Here is a 19,878-nt window from a genome sequence, read left to right on the forward strand (position 1 = left end):
CCTTGGGCAAGTCCACCAAAGGTGAAAGAATGTACCTTCAGTCTCATTACATTTCCAGCATTTATTATCAGGCAAATGATAGATTTTTGCAAGCTTGACTGGTGTTATGTACCACCTATAAATCATTTTCATTAAATTCTCTCTTAAGGCATTGCATGCCGTAAACTTCATACCTGTGGTCCATAACTGTTCCCAGTCAGCCATCATAATCTTATGTCCAACATCTTGTGCCCATTTAATAGGATCAACTGGATCTCAGGCATTCCTTGTGATAGTACATCTCTTTGGAATAACCTTCTCAGAGAAGGGCACCTGGCTGATAGCCTTGCAACTTTTTCTATATTGGAGTCCAACAATTTATTGGAGGACCACAGGTAAGCACACCAGCTCCAGACAATTGAACGCAGATGCTGAACAACTGCATGTTATACAAACAAGAGTTGTCTGGAATATGATTTTCATAGCTGCATTTTTCATCTCAGTTCCGTTCTTCCCCTTTCCAACGTGTCTATGCCCTGGACACAGCTGATGGAAAACAGAAGGTCCTCAATTGAGTGCAGGGGACAGCAGTGGGCTGATGAGTTGATAATCTGCCTCTGTGCACCTTCTACAAAAAGTACATTTGGCCACAATGAATTCAGACTATAGGGTGCCACAGGGCTCTTAGTTGTCTTTACAATAAACCTCATTATATTGCTAGATAAAGCTCTTAAGGGTTTTCATTTCACTATGAATAACAACTTAATTAGCACCTACTGCTTAGTAGTCTCTTAAACTGTAAGGAAACCCCAGCGCTCCGCCTGCAAGTGGCTCCTTGCAAGGAACAAGAAAGTACCTATCAAAAGTCTGCTATTCACTTGTGCCTGGGTGTTAGAAGCACGTACAGGAAGGCTGCCAAATGTGAGGGAGATATTTAACCCTAGTCAATTACAGTAAAACTATAGTCACATGGAAAATCTGAACTGACTTTTTCGGGAGGGGAAGGAAAAGGTACTAAGAAATTCAGGGCAATTATATGCTATGGAGACAATGTAACTATCTTGTAGACCATCATGAACAGTTCACCACTTCTCTGATCACGATCATATTTGGCAAGAAGAACTGGAATAATGGCACAGAGCTGCCTAAGAAAAGCACACCGCTTTCAGAAACATCCTATTTTAACGTTTTAACAGTCAGGCGCAAGCTGAAGCAAGTATTGCATCCATCAGCACCTTCAATGAAATTCAGAATCACATGACTGGAAAGAGAAGCACATGTGGCTAGAATTCCTTGTTTTTTTATATCTGGTTTATCATAAATTTGGGGTGGGGGCCTTTTCCAGCCTTTGGCCACATTCGATTCCCCCATGGGCAAAACGTGTGGCACTGGTGGGCCAGAGGAGAGGGGACAAAAGGGGGCAGAACAATGGATGGTGTAACTCTGACTTTCGTAGAGAAGGCTAGACTCCAGCCATGTGAAAGCAAGATACAGGTTAAGAACAAGGTTCAAGCTTGGCGAAAGCACTTGAGGAGGCCCGAATGGGGGCTGTGGCCTGTGAATCCACAGAGAAGACTAAGGACTGGACAGAGAAATGGTTATGCATTTTCTTTTTTCATGAAACCAGCAAAACTTCCTCAAACAGGCGTTTTCTGTATGTGGGAATATGGGAATATGGGGGAATATGTGTACTATACATTTAAAGCAGCATCACACCACTTTATACAGTCATGACTTCCCCCAAAGAGTCCTGGGAAATGAGAGCTGTGAGGAGACCCCTATTCCCCCTTCACAGAGTTCCCTAGGAAAAAAGAAGGACTGTTAAACCATTAGTTCATCTGCCCTCTGGACAAGAGAACGTCTCCCTGTCAGGAAGTGGTACAGGCAGGGTCAGCCCAAGACATTTTGGCACCTGAAACAAACCACAAAATGGCATCTCCCTCCTGCCTGCATGGAGAGAGCTTTCCACAAATGGAGAGCCACTGTGGAAATGGCCTGTCCTTGTGTTGCCACCTCTGGACTTCTTGCTGAGGAAGCACACGAAGAAGGGCTTCAGAGGATGATTGCAGGATCCTGGTCAGTTCCTTTGAGGAGAGGCAGTCCTTGATGTACTGTGGTCCTGAACCACTACATGCTAATGCCAGGTCAATATGGGTGTTCAGGGCAGTTCGTTTTCGAAGACCTTGACTCTCAAAAGGAAAGGTGAGCGTGCTCAGGGAGGTACCTAATTCAAAACTAGAAATGGAGACGGCTTTGCTAATCCCCCTTGCCAGCAGGAACCACACTCTGAGCAACAGCCGCTCCTGAGAAAATGAAAGGAAATTGCGATGGCTTCAGCCATTTGTTGCCCTCCAAGATGGAGTCTGCTGTTCCAAACATAACATGAAGGATGTGCTGATGTCATGCTTGGCTAGACTAGCTCGCCCTGTTGGCTAACAGGAAAAATAAAGGTATCAGAGAATGCCGATGGGAGGCCTACAAGTCAATTATCAATATGAAACAGGTGCTTTCCATGTTAATCTTAGGCATTCATTTGAATCTTCCACTCAGTACTTTTTGAACTGGGAGGCACATTCCGCAGAAGCAGCGAAAGAGGAGCAATAGACATTTCCTCTCCTCCTGTGTGCCCCATGGCAATATGTGCATTGTACAGGGATATATCACACACCTGCCAGTGGGAGATATGTGCCTCTCTCCCACTTGAGTATGATCTACAAATGTAGGTCGAGGAAAAGCCAATGTATTTTGCTTCATTTTCATTGAGGCCCATGAAGTCCACACCAGCCAGGTATCATAAGTAAGCTGTACTGCACAGAACACAACATTCAGACTTTGCAAATCACAACCACGGAAGAGAACAGATGCCAAGGGGGAAATTAAGAGAACATCTGCAGCTTGCCATTCCTAAATCTTACTGTAAGTAAAAATGACACACATCAAGAAAGAACAGCTGAATGCATAGGAAGTTTTCTGGACATCAATCAAGCTGGAGGACATTGAGAAATGCAAATGCATTGCAGTTTAAAAGTAATAATTACAGAAAGCAGCTGTGTAAGTCAAACCAGACAACATGTGGAATTTGAAGAAGTTGCTTATTAATTAGTGCCTGCAGCAAGTTATGCAAAAGCATCTATCAAAGGGAATTCCTGGCAAGAACAGCAGGAAATAAATGAAAATCAAAAAAGAAAGAAGCTCTTGAGTTCTCCTTGCATACGTAAGGAGAGAGTTGATATTACTGGCAAAAAGAAATGCACCCCTACACACACACACACACACACAGCTACAGTAGGTTGCATTAGAGAAAATTCTCTGGTCACATTTAATAAATTCCCTGAGCTATTCTATCCTGAAATGGACAAAGATGTTCTAATTTTCTTAGCTCCATAAGCTTATTTACTTTAAATGCACCATTACATTTGTGGTTTCCCAGTAACAGTACTTTGCCTCAGTAAATCCATCATTGCTCACAATGCTTGCCTGTAGAAAACCAAGTCCCTGCCACAGGGTTCAAGTGTGAATTGTGCATTGTGAACAGGATGAGCTGTTTAAATAGTTGCTGTTATTACAGTATTGACCAGCAGCAAGAGACCATTTTGTGCAGATATAAAGACAAGATTTAAAGAGAGTCATTGACCACAATAAGCTGTGGCATGGGAATCTATTTACCCAGAGTTCATTATGGGATTGACTACTCCACCAGGACAAATTGCAGATTCTTTTGGACATTTCCTAAAAACTTAGCAGCCCAGGATAAGATGAACCTGGCCAACATCCAGAGACATAAAAATTGAGAGAACTGCTGTGCTCTTCCTAAAACATTGTTGGACTGCCATCCTTTTGTTGAACCAGAAGAGTGTGCAATTCTAACCGTATTACCAACACGGGAAAAAGCATCATTACTCTAATGTTACTGTAAACATGTACTTTAATGTGGAGTGGTGTTAATACGTTTCTGTGTGGACATGTGGCAGGGAATACTAGGATACTGCCTCAATTTTGACAATTTTGTGGTCATGGGGGGGGGCAGGGCCAGCCCACCCATAAGATGGACTGAAGCAGCCACCTCAGGCAGCAGAATCCCACAGGGGATGCGCAGAGAGATCTTGTGAAAGTTCAGTGAGATCTTGTGCAAACTTGTTAAAAGCTGCTGCCATGTGACCGTGGTAAGCGAGGCTTTGACAGCAGGGCTGGCCCCTTCCCAACTTTGCCTCAGGTGGCGAAACAGGACAGGCCACCCCTGGAGGGTGGTAATTTTGGGGTGGAGCAGCGGAAGTCTAGGTACTTGGTCTCCATCCTCCTTCTTGACCCGTCCACTCCTCAGAAGTGCCTGCTTCCTTATTTGCTGGGCTCCCTCGTTCAACATGCTGTTGCATAGCTCCAGGTCAATCCAAAATTAGACCATGCTCATCCATTTTTTTATTATTGGTGAGGGGCAGGTACCACTGATATCTGGGTGGGTGATCTAGCTGAGACTGACCTAACTCTGGAATGCCAGACTGGATCCTCAGGGCAGAACAAGGCAAGATTGGAGGGTCAGGCAGGGGGTGTCACCATGGACCTCAGGAGTTCCACCTCCTTCAAAAGAAAACCTGTTGACTTAGTGGGCTTAGAAGGTCTGCATTCGGTGTTAGGTGTGAGAGAGAAATAGAAATGCTGTTGGAGTACTCACCACCACATGGGAGCCAATGAGAGCCAACAATTCTCAACCCAGGAGCGATGTCCATGGGGTTGCCTCAATGGGAGACCCAGTCTAACACATCAACTGGGGCATACTCTTGATGTATTTTGCTGTTCATTTCATTGGACTTCATCAAGGAGCCTGGTGGATTCAGACCCTCCCTTCTCTTACTTTCTCCATTTCACTGTCACTCACAGAAATTGTACTAGAGACAATTCTAAATTGCGTGCTTGCTTGGACTTCCTAATTTGAAATCACTCCAAAAATAATTCAGGGGAGGAAAACTTCCGGACATGATGTGAAAATATTTTCGAACTCAGGAGTCAGGTTTTCCGCAGCTAACCCCATAATTCGGCACATCTGATGTGAGAAAATTACAGCTCTAAAAAAGTAATGGGAAGTCTGCAAGGCTGGCCAGCAATGGGAGCTAAAATAATCTCTCACACATTGTTCAAACAAAAGCTGTTTCCAGAGCTGATGTGGTTCACTCATTCAACATTCCTTCCCTTCACTTGCTGTTTCCACTGCTGTAAAAGGTTGATAATTGCAAGCAAAGATTCTGTGATATGTATTTGTTTTTATACAATTTTATTTCAATTTGTATTTTTTTAATGTGCGGATGGTACAATTCCTTGAAGTTTGAACCAGTTTTGCCTTCTGATTTAACCATCAACACCTTGCTCTAACAGGTCTCTAGTATGAGGATTTAAGAAGGCAGTAAATTACAGAACTGGTTCAATAAACGTGTGTGTCCTCATTTCTCTGGAATCACCAGACTTCTCCTTTATGACCCATCATGGCCCATCCATATGTCAACAAAGAGGATAAATTAGGTTCCAAATTGCATAAAAATTGCATAGAGGAATACTGAAAGTATAGATGTGAATTTAAGGGGGGGATAATTTCTATGAGTTCTATCCAACCCTTTCCTGCCCCAGTGCACCCCCACATCACCCCACAGATCTACTCCCGCAGATTCATGAGGAGGAGAACTTCTGGCATCCCTGAGCAGGCTCAGGCAGGCTCAGAATACATCTGAAGGACTCAGTAATTGAGATCCGTTGCTGAAGCCCAGTAACTGCAGATTTTGGCACCATCCCTCTGTGCCATCAAAGGAGTCCTCAGAAACATTATTGCATATAATCCATACAGGTAAATCCATCTGCTGCAGGTGCTTGTGTTTAATCCTCCTTGAATGTATACCTTCAGCAGTGTGGCTGCTGCTGGATCCACAGTTGCTCTCAAGCTGGTCCAGATAAGTGCAAAAGGGTCTGCCAACATGCCACACCCAACCCCTTGCAACTATGGGATGGCAGCAACTGCTAAGGCAGCATCAGCCATGCAGGTAAAAGGACAAAACCAAGTATTTTAAAGGTGTCTTAGGTAAGGATAGCCCCATCCATCAGTTCTGGTTTCTTTCTGTTTCTCATTTTTCCAATCTTCGGTTCTCCTCATTTCTACATTGATAGTTTATTGTTTCTTTTTAAAAGTCCTCATCAAAATTCAGCAGCAGCTTAGGGCAATTTTCTCCTAATAGCCACATTTTCCCCCCATGCAATTTTGCCTAAAATACACAATTTTGCTAAGTAGCCCCCCACCCAATATAATGCATTCTGTATGTTAGTTTCAAAAATATGTACTCCCATCCTTAACTTTAGGCCTCGTCTACCCATATGGCAGTATGTGCTGGTGGCAGGCCTTGCCCTCCTAGAAGGCAAGCGGAGGCAACCACCTCAGATGGCAGGGCCCACAGAGACAGTAGACCCCAAGGTAGATCTTTATCCCTTCTTCCTGAGGTTGATCTTTGCTCTCCCTTCCCTCCTCACCCAGGAAGAGGGCACCATTTTGTGGTTCGCCTCAGGTGCCAAAATGTCTTGGGCTGCCCCTGACTGCCGGAACTGTATGTGGAGTGTCGCTTTTTTAGACTATATGTGGCAGTATGGCTTTTGAAAGCTGCCTCACATATGTGCAGGTAAATCAAGCATACTGTGAAGGAAAGTTCTAGCCAAGCCAACTGCCTCTTGTGCCAGATTCCTGTTTTCAGTGGAGCACTTAAAAAATGTCATTTGTCTCCTGCATTCTGAAGAGGAACAGTTCATTCAGTACCTCTGAAGTCTACCACCATTTCTTTTATTTTATCATTTCTTTATATATTATTACTTCTTTATATATACCGCCTTCTTCTCCAAGGATCTCAAAGCATACATGGTTGTCTCCGTCCTCATTTAACCCCCCACAACAGCCCTGTGAGGTTGGGCTGTGCTGAGAGACTGTGACTGGCCCAAGGTCACGCAAGGAGCATCATGGCTGTGTGAGGATTTGAACCCTGGTCTCCCAGGCCACAGTCCAACATTCTAACCACTATGCCATACTCAATGTTTCTGGGGCATATATAGAACAGGTGTTAGGATTACAAGCATGACGGTGAAAATAGACCACTTTCAGCAAGGCTTCTGTTCCCAACTGACATTTCCTTCCGTGAACTAAGTGCATTTATGCCTGGAGATTTAAGCCTGCAAGTCCATTTCCCCTTTTAGGACCCATGGGACTTGACAGTGCTTCCCTACGCTTGGATTGCATCCAGAGGGATAGGAACTGACTCCTCATCCATGAGGGTTAGAAAGAAGCCTGCCGCAAGATTTACCAGATATTGCTGTGCACAGATTCTGCCCGGAGACTCTGCCCTCCAGACATCCATGATGGGAAAAGCAGAGCAAAGCATGCAAGCCAAGCTCTTAACATCTGGCAAATCAGCGCAAAATGTTTCCTGCTTTGGCTGTTTATGGGACAGTCGACACGGAAATGAGATCACTCCAATGTCCACCTGCTTTTTTACATTTATTTTTTTAAATGCCATCTTTTGAAGTTCTTAAATGATAGAAAGCACTAATTTACAAGTCTGAAAGTCCTTGTGACAATGTCTGCAAAAGACTGTGGGAAAGTCCAGTTTGAGAAAGGTGCTTATTTGGCAAACCCACACAAATGTTCTCTCGCACGGGGCATTCCGGTTCTGGATCACCGAGCAGAGAGCAAAAATAACTAAAAATTATGCTCCCGTCTGCATATTCAGCAACATGTCTGGGCAAAAAGTCCAGGAAGCAGAATGGCTTAAATGCTGGGAGGAATGACCAGATGCGTAAGGGGATTAAGGTTTCTAGAACCTGGAAATTACTGTGGGGGCAACGTGTGTAAATCAGCAATTGCAAGTGCCTGCCTAGAGTTGACAACTTGTGATTTTACAAATAGCTAGTTGGTGCCTGGTTGGAGCCTGATGGGATTCTGGTACATTGAGAAAGAGACTGCTGGGTATGGGATCAAAAGGGTGGGGGGAAATGTGTGTGTCCATAGTGTGTTGGTATTTTTAATAGTGCAATCATAAATAAAATTTTATATATTTTTTCCTCTTTGTATCCTCCCCCCATCCCCAGCACCTACAAAAGAATAGAAAAGAAGATTTTGGAGCAGTGGTGTTGAAAATTAATAGATTGCTACCATTATGTTATCCCAGTAGTGATGTATGGAAGTGAGAGCTGGACCATAACGACGGCTGATCACCGAAGAATTGATGCTTTTGAGTTATGGAGGAGACTCTTGAGAGTCCCATGGACTGCAAGAAGATCAAACCTCTCCATTCTGAAGGAAATCAGCCCTGAGTGCTCACTGGAAGGACAGATCGTGAAGCTGAGGTTCCAAGACTTTGGCCACCTCATGAGAAGAGAAGACTCCCTGGAAAAGACCTTGATGTTGGGAAAGAGGGAGGGCACAAGGAGAAGGGGATGACAGAGGATGAGATGGTTGGACAGTGTTCTCGAAGCTACTAACATGAGTTTGACCAAACTGCGGGAGGCAGTGGAAGACAGGAGGACCTGGTGTGCTCTGGTCCAGGGGGTCACGAAGAGTCGGACACGACTAAATGACTAAACAACAACAACAACCATTATGTTTAATGATATTGAAGGGAAAATGCGGCTAGCAAAGTGGGCCAGGTTAAATCACAAACAGACCCCCCAGCTAGAAGGTACCAGTATAATAGCCTAAGGAAGGCAAAGCAAAATGTTCTCATGTGTGTGTTCTAATCATCAGGGCCAGGACTGTTAGAAAGGCAATGATGGGCTGCAATGTTACATTCATGGTCTGTGAAGTGCACCTCAGGGGAGAAGGTTTTAGGTTTGGGTCTTTTTGTTTTTAACTAAGTTCCAATTAAGGGGGAAAATGGGGTGCACCTACATGCTTAGCTACCCGCTCTCAAACAGTACCAAAGTCTAACCGAGAATGCATGTGATCCTTTTCCTTGAAATCCATTACAGTGAAGTTCTGAGAACCAATCACCAAGCAGCACTTTAAACCCTGCCATTTTGAAATGATGCTTTATTTGAATAATTGCACGGTGCATGACAATACTGGAATGTCTTTGATTGACGCCAACAAGGGTATCAATATACCCTTAACAATATCAGTATCTCATAGGATGTGACTTTGCTACGAATGCAATGGGATCATGTTTCATGTCAGGATCATTTGAGAAGACAGTTGATGTGAAGTATTATTGTTTAATTGACACATAAATGGAAAATGCCTAAATATGTATTACTCGGGTTACAGATGCTTCAGGTAACAAACTCTGCTAACCAGGAGGTGGTTGCTTCAGATTAAGAACTTTGCCCCAGGATAAGAACGGAAATCATGCACCAGCAGCGCAGTGGCAGCAGGAGGCCCCATTAGCAAAAGCGTGCCTCAGGTTAAGAACTGTTAAGAACGGACCTCTGGAATGAATTAAGTTCTTAACCCGAAGGACCACTGTACTGCTAACTCTGGAGAAATTCCACTGCAGTATTCTAAGGGTTTCTGAGCTCTAGCTGAGGTGATAATTAACTGCCATTGTTTTCTGCAAGCTAACACATGAATGTTTAACCTTAGATCACAAGAGAAGTATTGAATTGCAAATTCGCCATTTTGAAGGGAATTGCCTTGTTTTCCTTATTCCCAGGCTCTGTGAAAGTAAGGATGTGTAAATAGCTGTCCAGGTAAACAGCCTCAGGCAGGATGCAAGCTGCAATGCAAAGCTGCGGGGAGAGACAGACCTCTGCTTCCAGGTCTGTTGAAATTATTTCATATTTTGTAAGATGCTGAGTCTATGCCTTGGACTGGCACGTGTCTTATGGAATTGTTTGGCTGTATCATTTGATGTTTTCATTTTGTTTTGAAGACAGTTCTTAAAGTAAAGTTTTAATTAAACGCATGGGCCTTAATAATGTTTCATTTCCAAAAAGGAGTCAGTTTTCATGCATCCAACTGTACTTCAAACTGCACAATATTAATACAGTGGTACCTCTGGTTATGTAATTAATTCGTTCTGGAGGTCCGTTCTTAACCTGAAACTGTTCTTGAGCTGAAGCACCACTTTAGCTAATGGGGCCTCCCGCTGCTGCCGCACCGCCACTGCACGATTTCTGTTCTCATCCTGAAGCAAAGTACTTAACCCGAGGTATTATTTCTGGGTTAGCGGAGTCTGTAACCTGAAGCATATGTAACCCGAGGTACCACTGTATCTGCAATAGTCATTTCTGCAGACAAAAACAAGCAAAGCGATAGACCCAATCTATTTGGAATTTAGTAAAGCCCTGCTTGGCAACTGATTTTAAACAGGGTCCCTCATGTGTAGAATGACTAAAAGAGTGAGCAGTGCTGGCTCTCCACTGACATTTCCATGTGATCCAAGAAGAGCAACAGAGGAGTAGGCTGAGCTCTTCCCCTATGAACTGAAGTGGCTCCCTCCCATTGGCCGGTGCCTCGGTTTAAACATGAGTGTGAGTAGATAAGAGAGAGGTTTTACCAGACCCTTGGTCACTGTTCCTGACTGGTAAAATCAGTCTCTCCATTTGCCTCAGTGTGAGTGAAGTGAACGGGGACAGGGTGAGAACAGAGAAGAACATGGAAGCACCTGCCAGGATCAGGGCCTGGCTGAGAGCCAGAAAGGGGTGGAGTCTCCACCTCCTTGATAAGCAGCTGTCATAGAATCATAGAGTTGGAAGAGACCACAAGGGCCATCGAGTCCAACCCCCTGCCAAGCAGGAAACACCATCAGAGCACTCCTGACATATGGTTGTCAAGCCTCTGCTTAAAGACCTCCAAAGAAGGAGACTCCACCACACTCCTTGGCAGCAAATTCCACTGTCGAACAGCTCTTACTGTCAGGAAGTTCTTCCTAATGTTTAGGTGGAATCTTCTTTCTTGTAGTTTGGAACCATTGCTCCGTGTCCGCTTCTCTGGAGCAGCAGAAAACAACCTTTCTCCCTCCTCTATGTGACATCCTTTTATATATTTGAACATGGCTATCATATCACCCCTTAACCTCCTCTTCTCCAGGCTAAACATGCCCAGCTCCCTTAGCCGTTCCTCATAAGGCATCGTTTCCAGGCCTTTGACCATTTTGGTTGCCCTCCTCTGGACATGTTCCAGTTTGTCAGTGTCCTTCTTGAACTGTGGTGCCCAGAACTGGACACAGTACTCCAGGTGAGGTCTGACCAGAGCAGAATACAGTGGCACTATTACTTCCCTTGATCTATATGCTATACTCCTATTGATGCAGCCCAGAATTGCATTGGCTTTTTTAGCTGCCGCATCACACTGTTGGCTCATGTCAAGTTTGTGATCAACCAAGACTCCTAGATCCTTTCCACATGTACTGCTCTCAAGCCAGGTGTCACCCATTTTGTATTTGTGCCTCTCATTTTTTTTGCCCAAGTGCAATACTTTACATTTCTCCCTGTTAAAATTCATCTTGTTTGTTTTGGCCCACTTCTCTAATATGTCAAGGTCGTTTTGAAGTGTGATCCTGTCCTCTGGGGTGTTAGCCACCCCTCCCAGTTTGGTGTCATCTGCAAATTTGATCAGGACACCCTGTCAGTCTGAAGCAACAGCTCCTCTTCCAAACTCCATCCTTCCTGGCCTGGGGAAATGGGCAGAAAGTGGCAAGAAACAGGAGAAGCTTAGACATAGATGGCCCTCAGGGTCCCCGTCAACTCTACGGTTCTGTGATTCTACGATTCCATGAGTCACCTACCCTTATTTAAATGTGCAAACACCATTCACAGGTTATGGCACCAGCTCTGTATTTGCCAGTTAATTTTTTTTATATTTTCTACGCTTAATCCTACCGGGAGGGGAAAACACAAAACAAAGCCAAGACATTGGCTGCACTTCATTTGATATTAGTGGGAACATTCTAGTTTCCCCCCACGCAGACGAAGAAATGCCAGCTACTGCAGATAAGCAGCTGATAACGTCTTTAAGAAAAGAAAAGCAAAATATCAGAAATGCCACTTGTCATGACAAATTATGCATTTCGGTCTGACCGTGGACGTTGAAAGAACTTCCTCCCAATTTATAACACTATCCCCTAGGTGATATGCAGAATGAAAAATGATGCAACCAAAATCAGGGGGGGCGGGAGCGGTTTGATGGTTCTTTTTTTAAAAGAAAAGAAAGAAGCATGAGTCAAAATAATACAAATTAAAAAATAATTTTCTCAAAATTAGAAATGCTGAAAGAAACCCACGCAATACTACAGGACATCTGAATCCTCTAATCACTGGGTAAGATGAAAACGTTGACAGATGTTTGACCCAGAGGGACAGCATCCGTAAAGCCCTGATGTCAACTTGGTTACGCCGTTTAACCCTTTCCCCTCAATGGTTGTGCTCAGTTCGGTCCATTCTTAGACCAGGGAGCTGCCTCCCACACACACAACTGCAAATGATCCCTCAATCTGTTCAGCTAGAGAGGTTCGAGGCAGGCAGGCCTCACTCTCAAGCTAAGAGTGACAGGGTCAAAAGGAGCAGAGCGATTGCAGCTGTACAGTGTGTGACCCACAGCAGAAATAAATTCATTCCATCCATCCCTAGATCCAACCCCTTCTTAATTTTTTGAGGGGGGGGGCAACAAAGAGTCTTGCAATAAAGCTGCCTTATGCAGAGTCAAACCAAGTGCTTTTTTCTGAGGGGACCCCTAAACGTTTTGTGAATCTAAGTCTGGCCTCATTGAGGGGTGGTATTTCATCGAGAGTAGCCCTAAACATTTTTTTTAGGGGAAAAAAGCACTGTTCCAACCTTGAAGGTTCCCCCTCCCAAGGTTTTCCACAGACGGATGTTGCCCCCGCCCCCCGGGATGAAAAATGTTTCCCACTCTGGAGAGTCTACAGTCAATCTCTTCCCCATATCTTGAGCTTCTTTAGCTGAGTCAAGGCTTGAACTAGATGCCCTACATATGCAAAGTACACACTTTGTAGCTGAGCTATAGTCTCAGCAGTCAGATCCTGGCATGAATTTGAATATGTTATTAAAATCCGTGTGACAAATTCTGTACAATCCTTATCTTGCTTTATCTTCATAAAACTACCACTAAGGTACCCACCCCCTTTTTTCTGGCAGAGATCCTGCATCCTTAAAAGGTCACAAAGACAGACATGGAATTGGCGAAGCGTTTCCCATCACTGCTCTTTCATAGAAGGAAGGAGGTGCCAGTTAAACTTTCACCTGCCGCAGGGAGAAAAATTCCAGCCGATGAAAGTGCTGACCTTAAGTTGAGCTGTTCGGACAGTATCTGGGCTGGTTTGGACACAAAGAAAACCCACCATTTTGGATTATGAGGCTGAGCCTTTGCCAGCCTTGTGCCAGTACAATTTCCCTTCCTCTCTAACATCCCCACGAGGAGGCTGGGTGCTTTTGTTTTGACTTCAGGTGAACCACAACTTCTTGTGTTGTTCAAAACTTGACAAATGGTGGTTAACGATGGTTAACTGAACCTCACCACCATTTATGACACCATTTGTGACTAGTGGGGTGCCACAGGGTTCTGTCTTGGGCCCGGTCTTATTCAACATCTTTATCAACGACTTGGATGATGGAGTCAAGGGCATCCTGATCAAATTTGCAGATGACACCAAACTGGGAGGGGTGGCTAACACCCCAGAGGACAGGATCACACTTCAAAACGACCCTGACAGATTGGAGAACTGGGCCAAAACAAACAAGATGAATTTTAACAGGGAAAAATGTAAAGTATTGCACTTGGGCAAAAAAAATGAGAGGCACAAATACAAGATGGGTGACACGTGGCTTGAGAGCAGTACATGTGAAAAGGATCTAGGAGTCTTGGTTGACCACAAACTTGACATGAGCCAACAGTGTGACGCGGCAGCTAAAAAAGCCAATGCAATTCTGGGCTGCATCAATAGGAGTATAGCATCTAGATCAAGGGAAGTAATAGTGCCACTGTATTCTGCTCTGGTCAGACCTCACCTGGAGTACTGTGTCCAGTTCTGGGCGCCACAGTTCAAGAAGGACACTGACAAACTGGAACGTGTCCAGAGGAGGGCAACCAAAATGGTCAAAGGCCTGGAAACGATGCCTTATGAGGAACGGCTAAGGGAGCTGGGCATGTTTAGCCTGGAGAAGAGGAGGTTAAGGGGTGATATGATAGCCATGTTCAAATATATAAAAGGATGTCATATAGAGGAGGGAGAAAGGTTGTTTTCTGCTGTTCCAGAGAAGCGGACACGGAGCAATGGATCCAAACTGCAGGAAAGAAGATTCCACCTAAACATTAGGAAGAACTTCCTGACAGTAAGAGCTGTTCGACAGTGGAATTTGCTGTCAAGGAGTGTGGTGGAGTCTCCTTCTTCGGAGGTCTTTAAGCAGAGGCTTGACAACCATATGTCAGGAGTGCTCTGATGGTGTTTCCTGCTTGGCAGGGGGTTGGACTCGATGGCCCTTGTGGTCTCTTCCAACTCTATGATTCTATGATTCTATGAACAGTCAGCTTATGTTCTGGATGACATAATAAACTATGGCTAATTATCAGTGGGAGTTTCTGGTGTCCTCTAGGTCACCCTGGGGCACTAGAGGAGGGAGTGCAGGAGCTCAAGGCTTGCTGTGAGTAGCAATCATGGAAGCTCTTTCCAGAAGAGAGCAAAGGAAGTTAGAGGACAGTACAGCTGTCAGTTGCCTTTCTCTTACATTGTGAAACTGATAGCCACCTTTCTCCTTGCTTTATTTATCTATGTTTGGCCTGTGTTTCCTTTAGCAGCATGTATATTCCAAGAAGTTGAGAGGGGAAGGAGCAAGACAATGATGAAAGAACAACACTTTATTTGCCATGGCAACCAGTGTGGAACACTGCCCTGGCAAGGCACTGTGAAACACATTCCCAAAGGGCATCCACCTGATAATAATAATAATAATAGTAATAATAATAATAATAATAATAAAATTAATAATAATAAATTATTTATACCACGCTCTTCCCGGTTCAAAAACCGGCCTCAGGGCGGCTAATAACAAATTTAAAACTCTTAATTGTATAAGCAGCATAAAATACAGTATAAAAACATGAATTACAATAAAATTCTGAAGAATTTTGTATCTGAAGAAGTGTGCATGCACACGAAAGCTCATACCAAGAACTAACTTAGTTGGTCTTTAAGGTGCTACTGGAAGGGAAAAAAATTAATAAAATTCAAAATTCATAAATCAATTTAGGGGAAATAAGCATTAGATAATCACCAGGGCTAGCTGGCTGAACTTGGGCCAGTGAGGAAGCCAGGGGAGAATTAACTGTGGGGTCTCAGAGCGGGTGATTTTCATAAAAGGGGAAGGGGGAGGGAAGAGAAGGGAGATAAAAGATCAGGCTGAATTCAAATTAAAGGCCAGGCGGAATAGCTCTGTCTTGCAGGCCCGACGGAAGGAGGTTAAATATTGCAGCGACCTACTCTCATGGGACAGAGCATTCCACCAGGTGAGAGCCATCACTGAAAAGGCCCTGGTGGAGGATAGTCTGACTTCCTTAGGGCCCGGGACCTCTAAACTATGGTTATCCATGGACCTTAAGGTCCTCTGTGGGGCATACCAGGAGATGCTGTCCCATAAATACGAGGGCCCTAAGCCACAAAGGGCTGATGACTTCCTTGGTCTGCAAGCAATCTCCTTTTAAAAATATGTTTTAATTAGTGTTCAAAAGGGTATTTCATTGATGGCTGCTGAGATTTCTACCTGGGATGGTTATTGATTGACTACTGTTGTCATTGACTGTTGACTTTAAACTTATTTTACAGTGCTTGGTCATATTTGCGTTTTGCAGTTCTTTTGTTCCGGGATACCTGTTGTGCATTAAAGCTCATACCTTGGCTTGGGTCCCTCCGGGCAGAGCATGCAGTGTATAAATATTGGCTGGGATTCAAAGCGCTATTTCAGGCACACCCAAAAGCTTGAACATACCCAGGTTTTTAAACAGCTGACCCTCCCCGCAATGTCATCTCCTTCGGAAATTCCCTCCAGTTTCAAAAGTGGTTTCTCATGTGATGGTGGCAGTCGTTTGCTGCTTGAGAAACACAAGCCCAGAGCCCTGTTCTTGGGATTCTAGCCATAATAAATAATGTGGATGGAACCAGAAAGTGTGAGAGTACCACAAACCTGCAGGCCAGGTTGTTTCAGGCAAGGAAAATATAAGAGCAGCTCCGCACAGCCCTTTGAATTCTGGGAAATAATATACTGGAGCAGAAGGTGATGAATGGGTGAAAGAACACAGACCAAATGCTATGGGGGGAAAGCAATAGCGAATACATACTGGAGAACTAAAAAAAAACAGGAGTGGATTAGTTTGTTTGGGTTAGCGGTGATTTGTGAATGTAGAATGAGAGTCTCACTATTCAGAGGCAGGTAATTAAACTGGCTACTATTTAACTTCATTATCAACTGTGAAAATATAAGAATTCCAAACTCACAGCTGGCTTATCAAACCAACAGTGCAGGACCAGTTGAGAGAATGTGAGACTCCATTAGTAATCCATATTATTGTAGGTAGCCTAGACAGTACTTGGAGGAAAGTTATTTCCTCCCTTGGGCAATTAATATTTATCGAGGAAACAAAACTAGAGAGTGAGTTTTGCATATATTCTCATTGCTCACCTTACAGACTCGGCCAACTCGGGAAAGGATGGTTTTGTCAGAGGTGCTGCTATCTTGAGAAACTTCTCGGAAAAAGAAATAGATTTTGTCATCGTCTGGATTATACGTGTCCGGGATAGGGAAGAGTCCAATAAACTTTGCTCCTAAAAGACACCCAAAATACCAAACATTGTAACTGCATTGATCTGTGTTTTCTAACTCCTATGAGATGACACAAGACACTGAAGCTGGTGCAGAAGGAAGACTTCCTACCCTGAACCACATTGATGGAGCAGTTGGAATCCATCCAATGTCTGGAAGGCCACAGTTTTCTCCATCCCTGGGTGGTGGGATTATGTGCTCTTCACCTCTTCTTTCTCTGAAGTCAAGTGTGGTGAACCTCTGGCCCTTCAGACGTTGTGAACTAAAACTCTCATCACCCCTGGCCATTGGCCAAGACTGCTGGAGCTGATGGAATCTGTAGTTCAGCAACAGCGGGAGAACCTAAAGTTTCCCCACACTTGCCCTAGGTGAATTCCTCATTGAACAATCTGAATTCGTCTTACACTTCTGATTCTAATGCAATGCCAGCCATGACACAAAAGAATGGAAGTCAAATGTAACATTGTCATACTGTTAACCACCAGGATCATTCAGTCATCCTGGCTTGCTACCATAGGAAACCACTCATTCATCTGCAAGCATTTTGTCATTTAGGCCAGATTCACTCCTGTTTGCATGAACTGGACCAGCATGCATGCATACTATGTCAATATGATTTGTCATCCAGAGCATGGTGTGGACATGGCTTCTGGTGTGCATTTAAACTCACTGCCAGTGTGTCTGTGTGAATGCGCCCTCACACATTCTTGGCTTCTTTCCCATGGAAGCAAGCTCCCTCCTTTTACAAGTGTTTGAGCAAGAGTCCCAAGACCATGCTTAAACGGTTTTTAAAATGAATCAATGTTGGCAATGCACATCACTTTTAAAGAAAGGGCTAATGTAAGCTCCACTACATCTCTGTGCAAATCAGGAGGAGGAGGTAAAGCCAAGGCAAAGACTCATGCAGAGGCACAACAGGCAGCCACCTGTAACATCAATTCTGCTGCAATCTGCAATAGGAGAAACATATTACTCAGTATCACTCCCAGCAGAAAATGGTTCAGAGGAGTAAGATTAGAGCAGGGAGGCTGCAATGTTATACACACTTACATGGGAGTAAGTAAGTTTCATGGAACTCAGTAGGACTTGTGTCTGAGTATACAGGCTCGCATAGGTAAAAGGTAAAGGTACCCCTGCCCGTACGGGCCAGTCGTGTCCGACTCTAGGGTTGTGCGCCCATCTCACTTAAGAGGCCAGGGGCCAGTGCTGTCCGGAGACACTTCCGGGTCACGTGGCCAGCATGACGAAGCTGCTCTGGCGAGCCAGCACCAGCGCAGCACACGGAAACGCTGTTCACCTTCCCGCTATAAAGCGGTACCTATTTATCTACTTGCACTTAGGGGTGCTTTCGAACTGCTAGGTGGGCAGGAGCTGGGACCGAACGACGGGAGCTCACCCCGCCGCGGGGATTTGAACCGCCGACTATACGATCGGCAAGTCCTAGGCACTGAGGTTTTACCCACAGCGCCACCCGCGTCCCGTGCAAAGACCAATAAGGCAGGTTGCTCTGAGAGTGGAGACTCTGAGCTCTCAGAATTTCTTGGTGTTTTCATTATCCCGCACAGGGACACTCTATAGGTCGCAAGCATCACTTACTGTGAAGAAGCTTGCACAGTCTTCCATTTTAGTTCCACCACAGCCCCATAACAGAGTTTTGGAACACAAAAGTTATGTCTTGTACCAGACAAGACTCTTAATCTCAGGGTTGTGAGTTTGAGCACACTTTGCTCCCACACAGCCATCTGTCTGATGACTACGACATCTTTTCAAGTCCCAGAAGGATATGAGGCAGAGCTCAGGCAAGGGAGGTAGGCTGTTGTCTCTTCCCCCCCCCCAACACAGAAATGCAATAATACAATAACATAAATACAGCAGGTGAAGCATCCCCCATTACATTTTTATTGCTTTGACTTCCTGGAATTCCAACTTTTCTTTGTTTGTATGCGCTTTTATACAACTGTTTTACTGGGTTTGTGCGGCATTTTTGTTTTACTGGTGAAGTTTATTGCTTTTATGTTGTTCAGAGATTTTAAAATAGTAAGCCGCTTATAAACACCTTTAAGTCAATAAAATAACAGGGCCTCAGCATCTTTTAAAAGCCTGGGAAAGGACTGGTCCTTCTGAGACCTGGGAAAGGACTGGTCCTTCTGAGACCTGAGAAAGGACTGGTCCTTCTGAGACCTGGGAAAGGACTGGTCCTTCTGAGACCTGCCACTATAAGCAAGAAGTTCTTTCCCTAAGAAATTTCCCTCTGCTGATTCAGATCATTGCTCAGCAAGGTCAGTTCTGGGAGAAGTCTCTGACCTATTGCCTGATACTTAGGATCCTTTTAATTGGAAATGCGGGTTAACAGAACATGGGAGTTTTTGTTCTCTTCCACTAAGCTGTGGAGTTTTCCTTGCAGTGAAGTGAACTATTCAGCTGAGAATATAGTTGAAAAGGGGGAAAGCTGTCTCATTCCTATATAAGCAATTTAATACTAATTGCACAATTACTTAAGTGTGCACCATTTTTCATGGAAGGCCAAAGCAAGAATGGGTGGTTTAATCTTTAGTGTGTGTGTATATTTATGTGTCTGTGTTTTCTTTAATTGTAATACTATCATCAGCCAATTTCTTGACACCAGAACACCCAGAAAATACAAACTTTACGTCAATTTTAATAGTGGTCTTTTTGTTGGAGTGAAACATGATTACATTGAGAAAGCAATTTTGGGAATCTCTTGAACTTTAACAGAATAACACAAATTCTAAAAGCATTCGACTTAAGACATTCTGTCAGATTTCAGACACACTAACAGACACAGAACAGAAGAGAACAGAATAGGCCAGTGTGCTTAGAGACTGAGACCTGGGTTCAAATTTAAAATCCTTTCAAAAAGAAAAAAGTAATTCGACTCAGCTGTGAAGTTCAATGGGTAAGATCCTTGGATGAGATCCTATTCCTTTGTCTAACCTACCTCACTGGGTTGTTACGAGGGATAAAATACAATTCCCACTGCCACCACATGGACCATCCTCAATCATCTCTTTGAAGAAAGGAAGCCTGAACTATAATATACTAATGAAACACTCATTTCTTCTGTGAAAAGTCTTCATGGCACCATATGAATATTTT

The 19,878-nt window shown here is 44.1% G+C and overlaps 1 protein-coding gene across 1 annotated transcript in view; it reads right to left on the reverse strand.

Moving 5' to 3' along the window:
* The window catches only part of SEMA3D (semaphorin 3D), a 192,611-nt gene that overhangs the window by 67,634 nt on the left and 105,099 nt on the right, over positions 1 to 19,878 (reverse strand). The window contains exon 8 of the mRNA XM_053387700.1: positions 16,621 to 16,763. Coding sequence (XP_053243675.1) covers positions 16,621 to 16,763 — 143 coding nt within the window. The remainder of the gene's footprint in view (positions 1 to 16,620; positions 16,764 to 19,878) is intronic.

The sequence above is a fragment of the Podarcis raffonei genome, chromosome 5 (assembly GCF_027172205.1).
Source record: "Podarcis raffonei isolate rPodRaf1 chromosome 5, rPodRaf1.pri, whole genome shotgun sequence".
In the NCBI taxonomy this organism is placed as follows: Eukaryota; Metazoa; Chordata; class Lepidosauria; order Squamata; family Lacertidae; genus Podarcis; species Podarcis raffonei.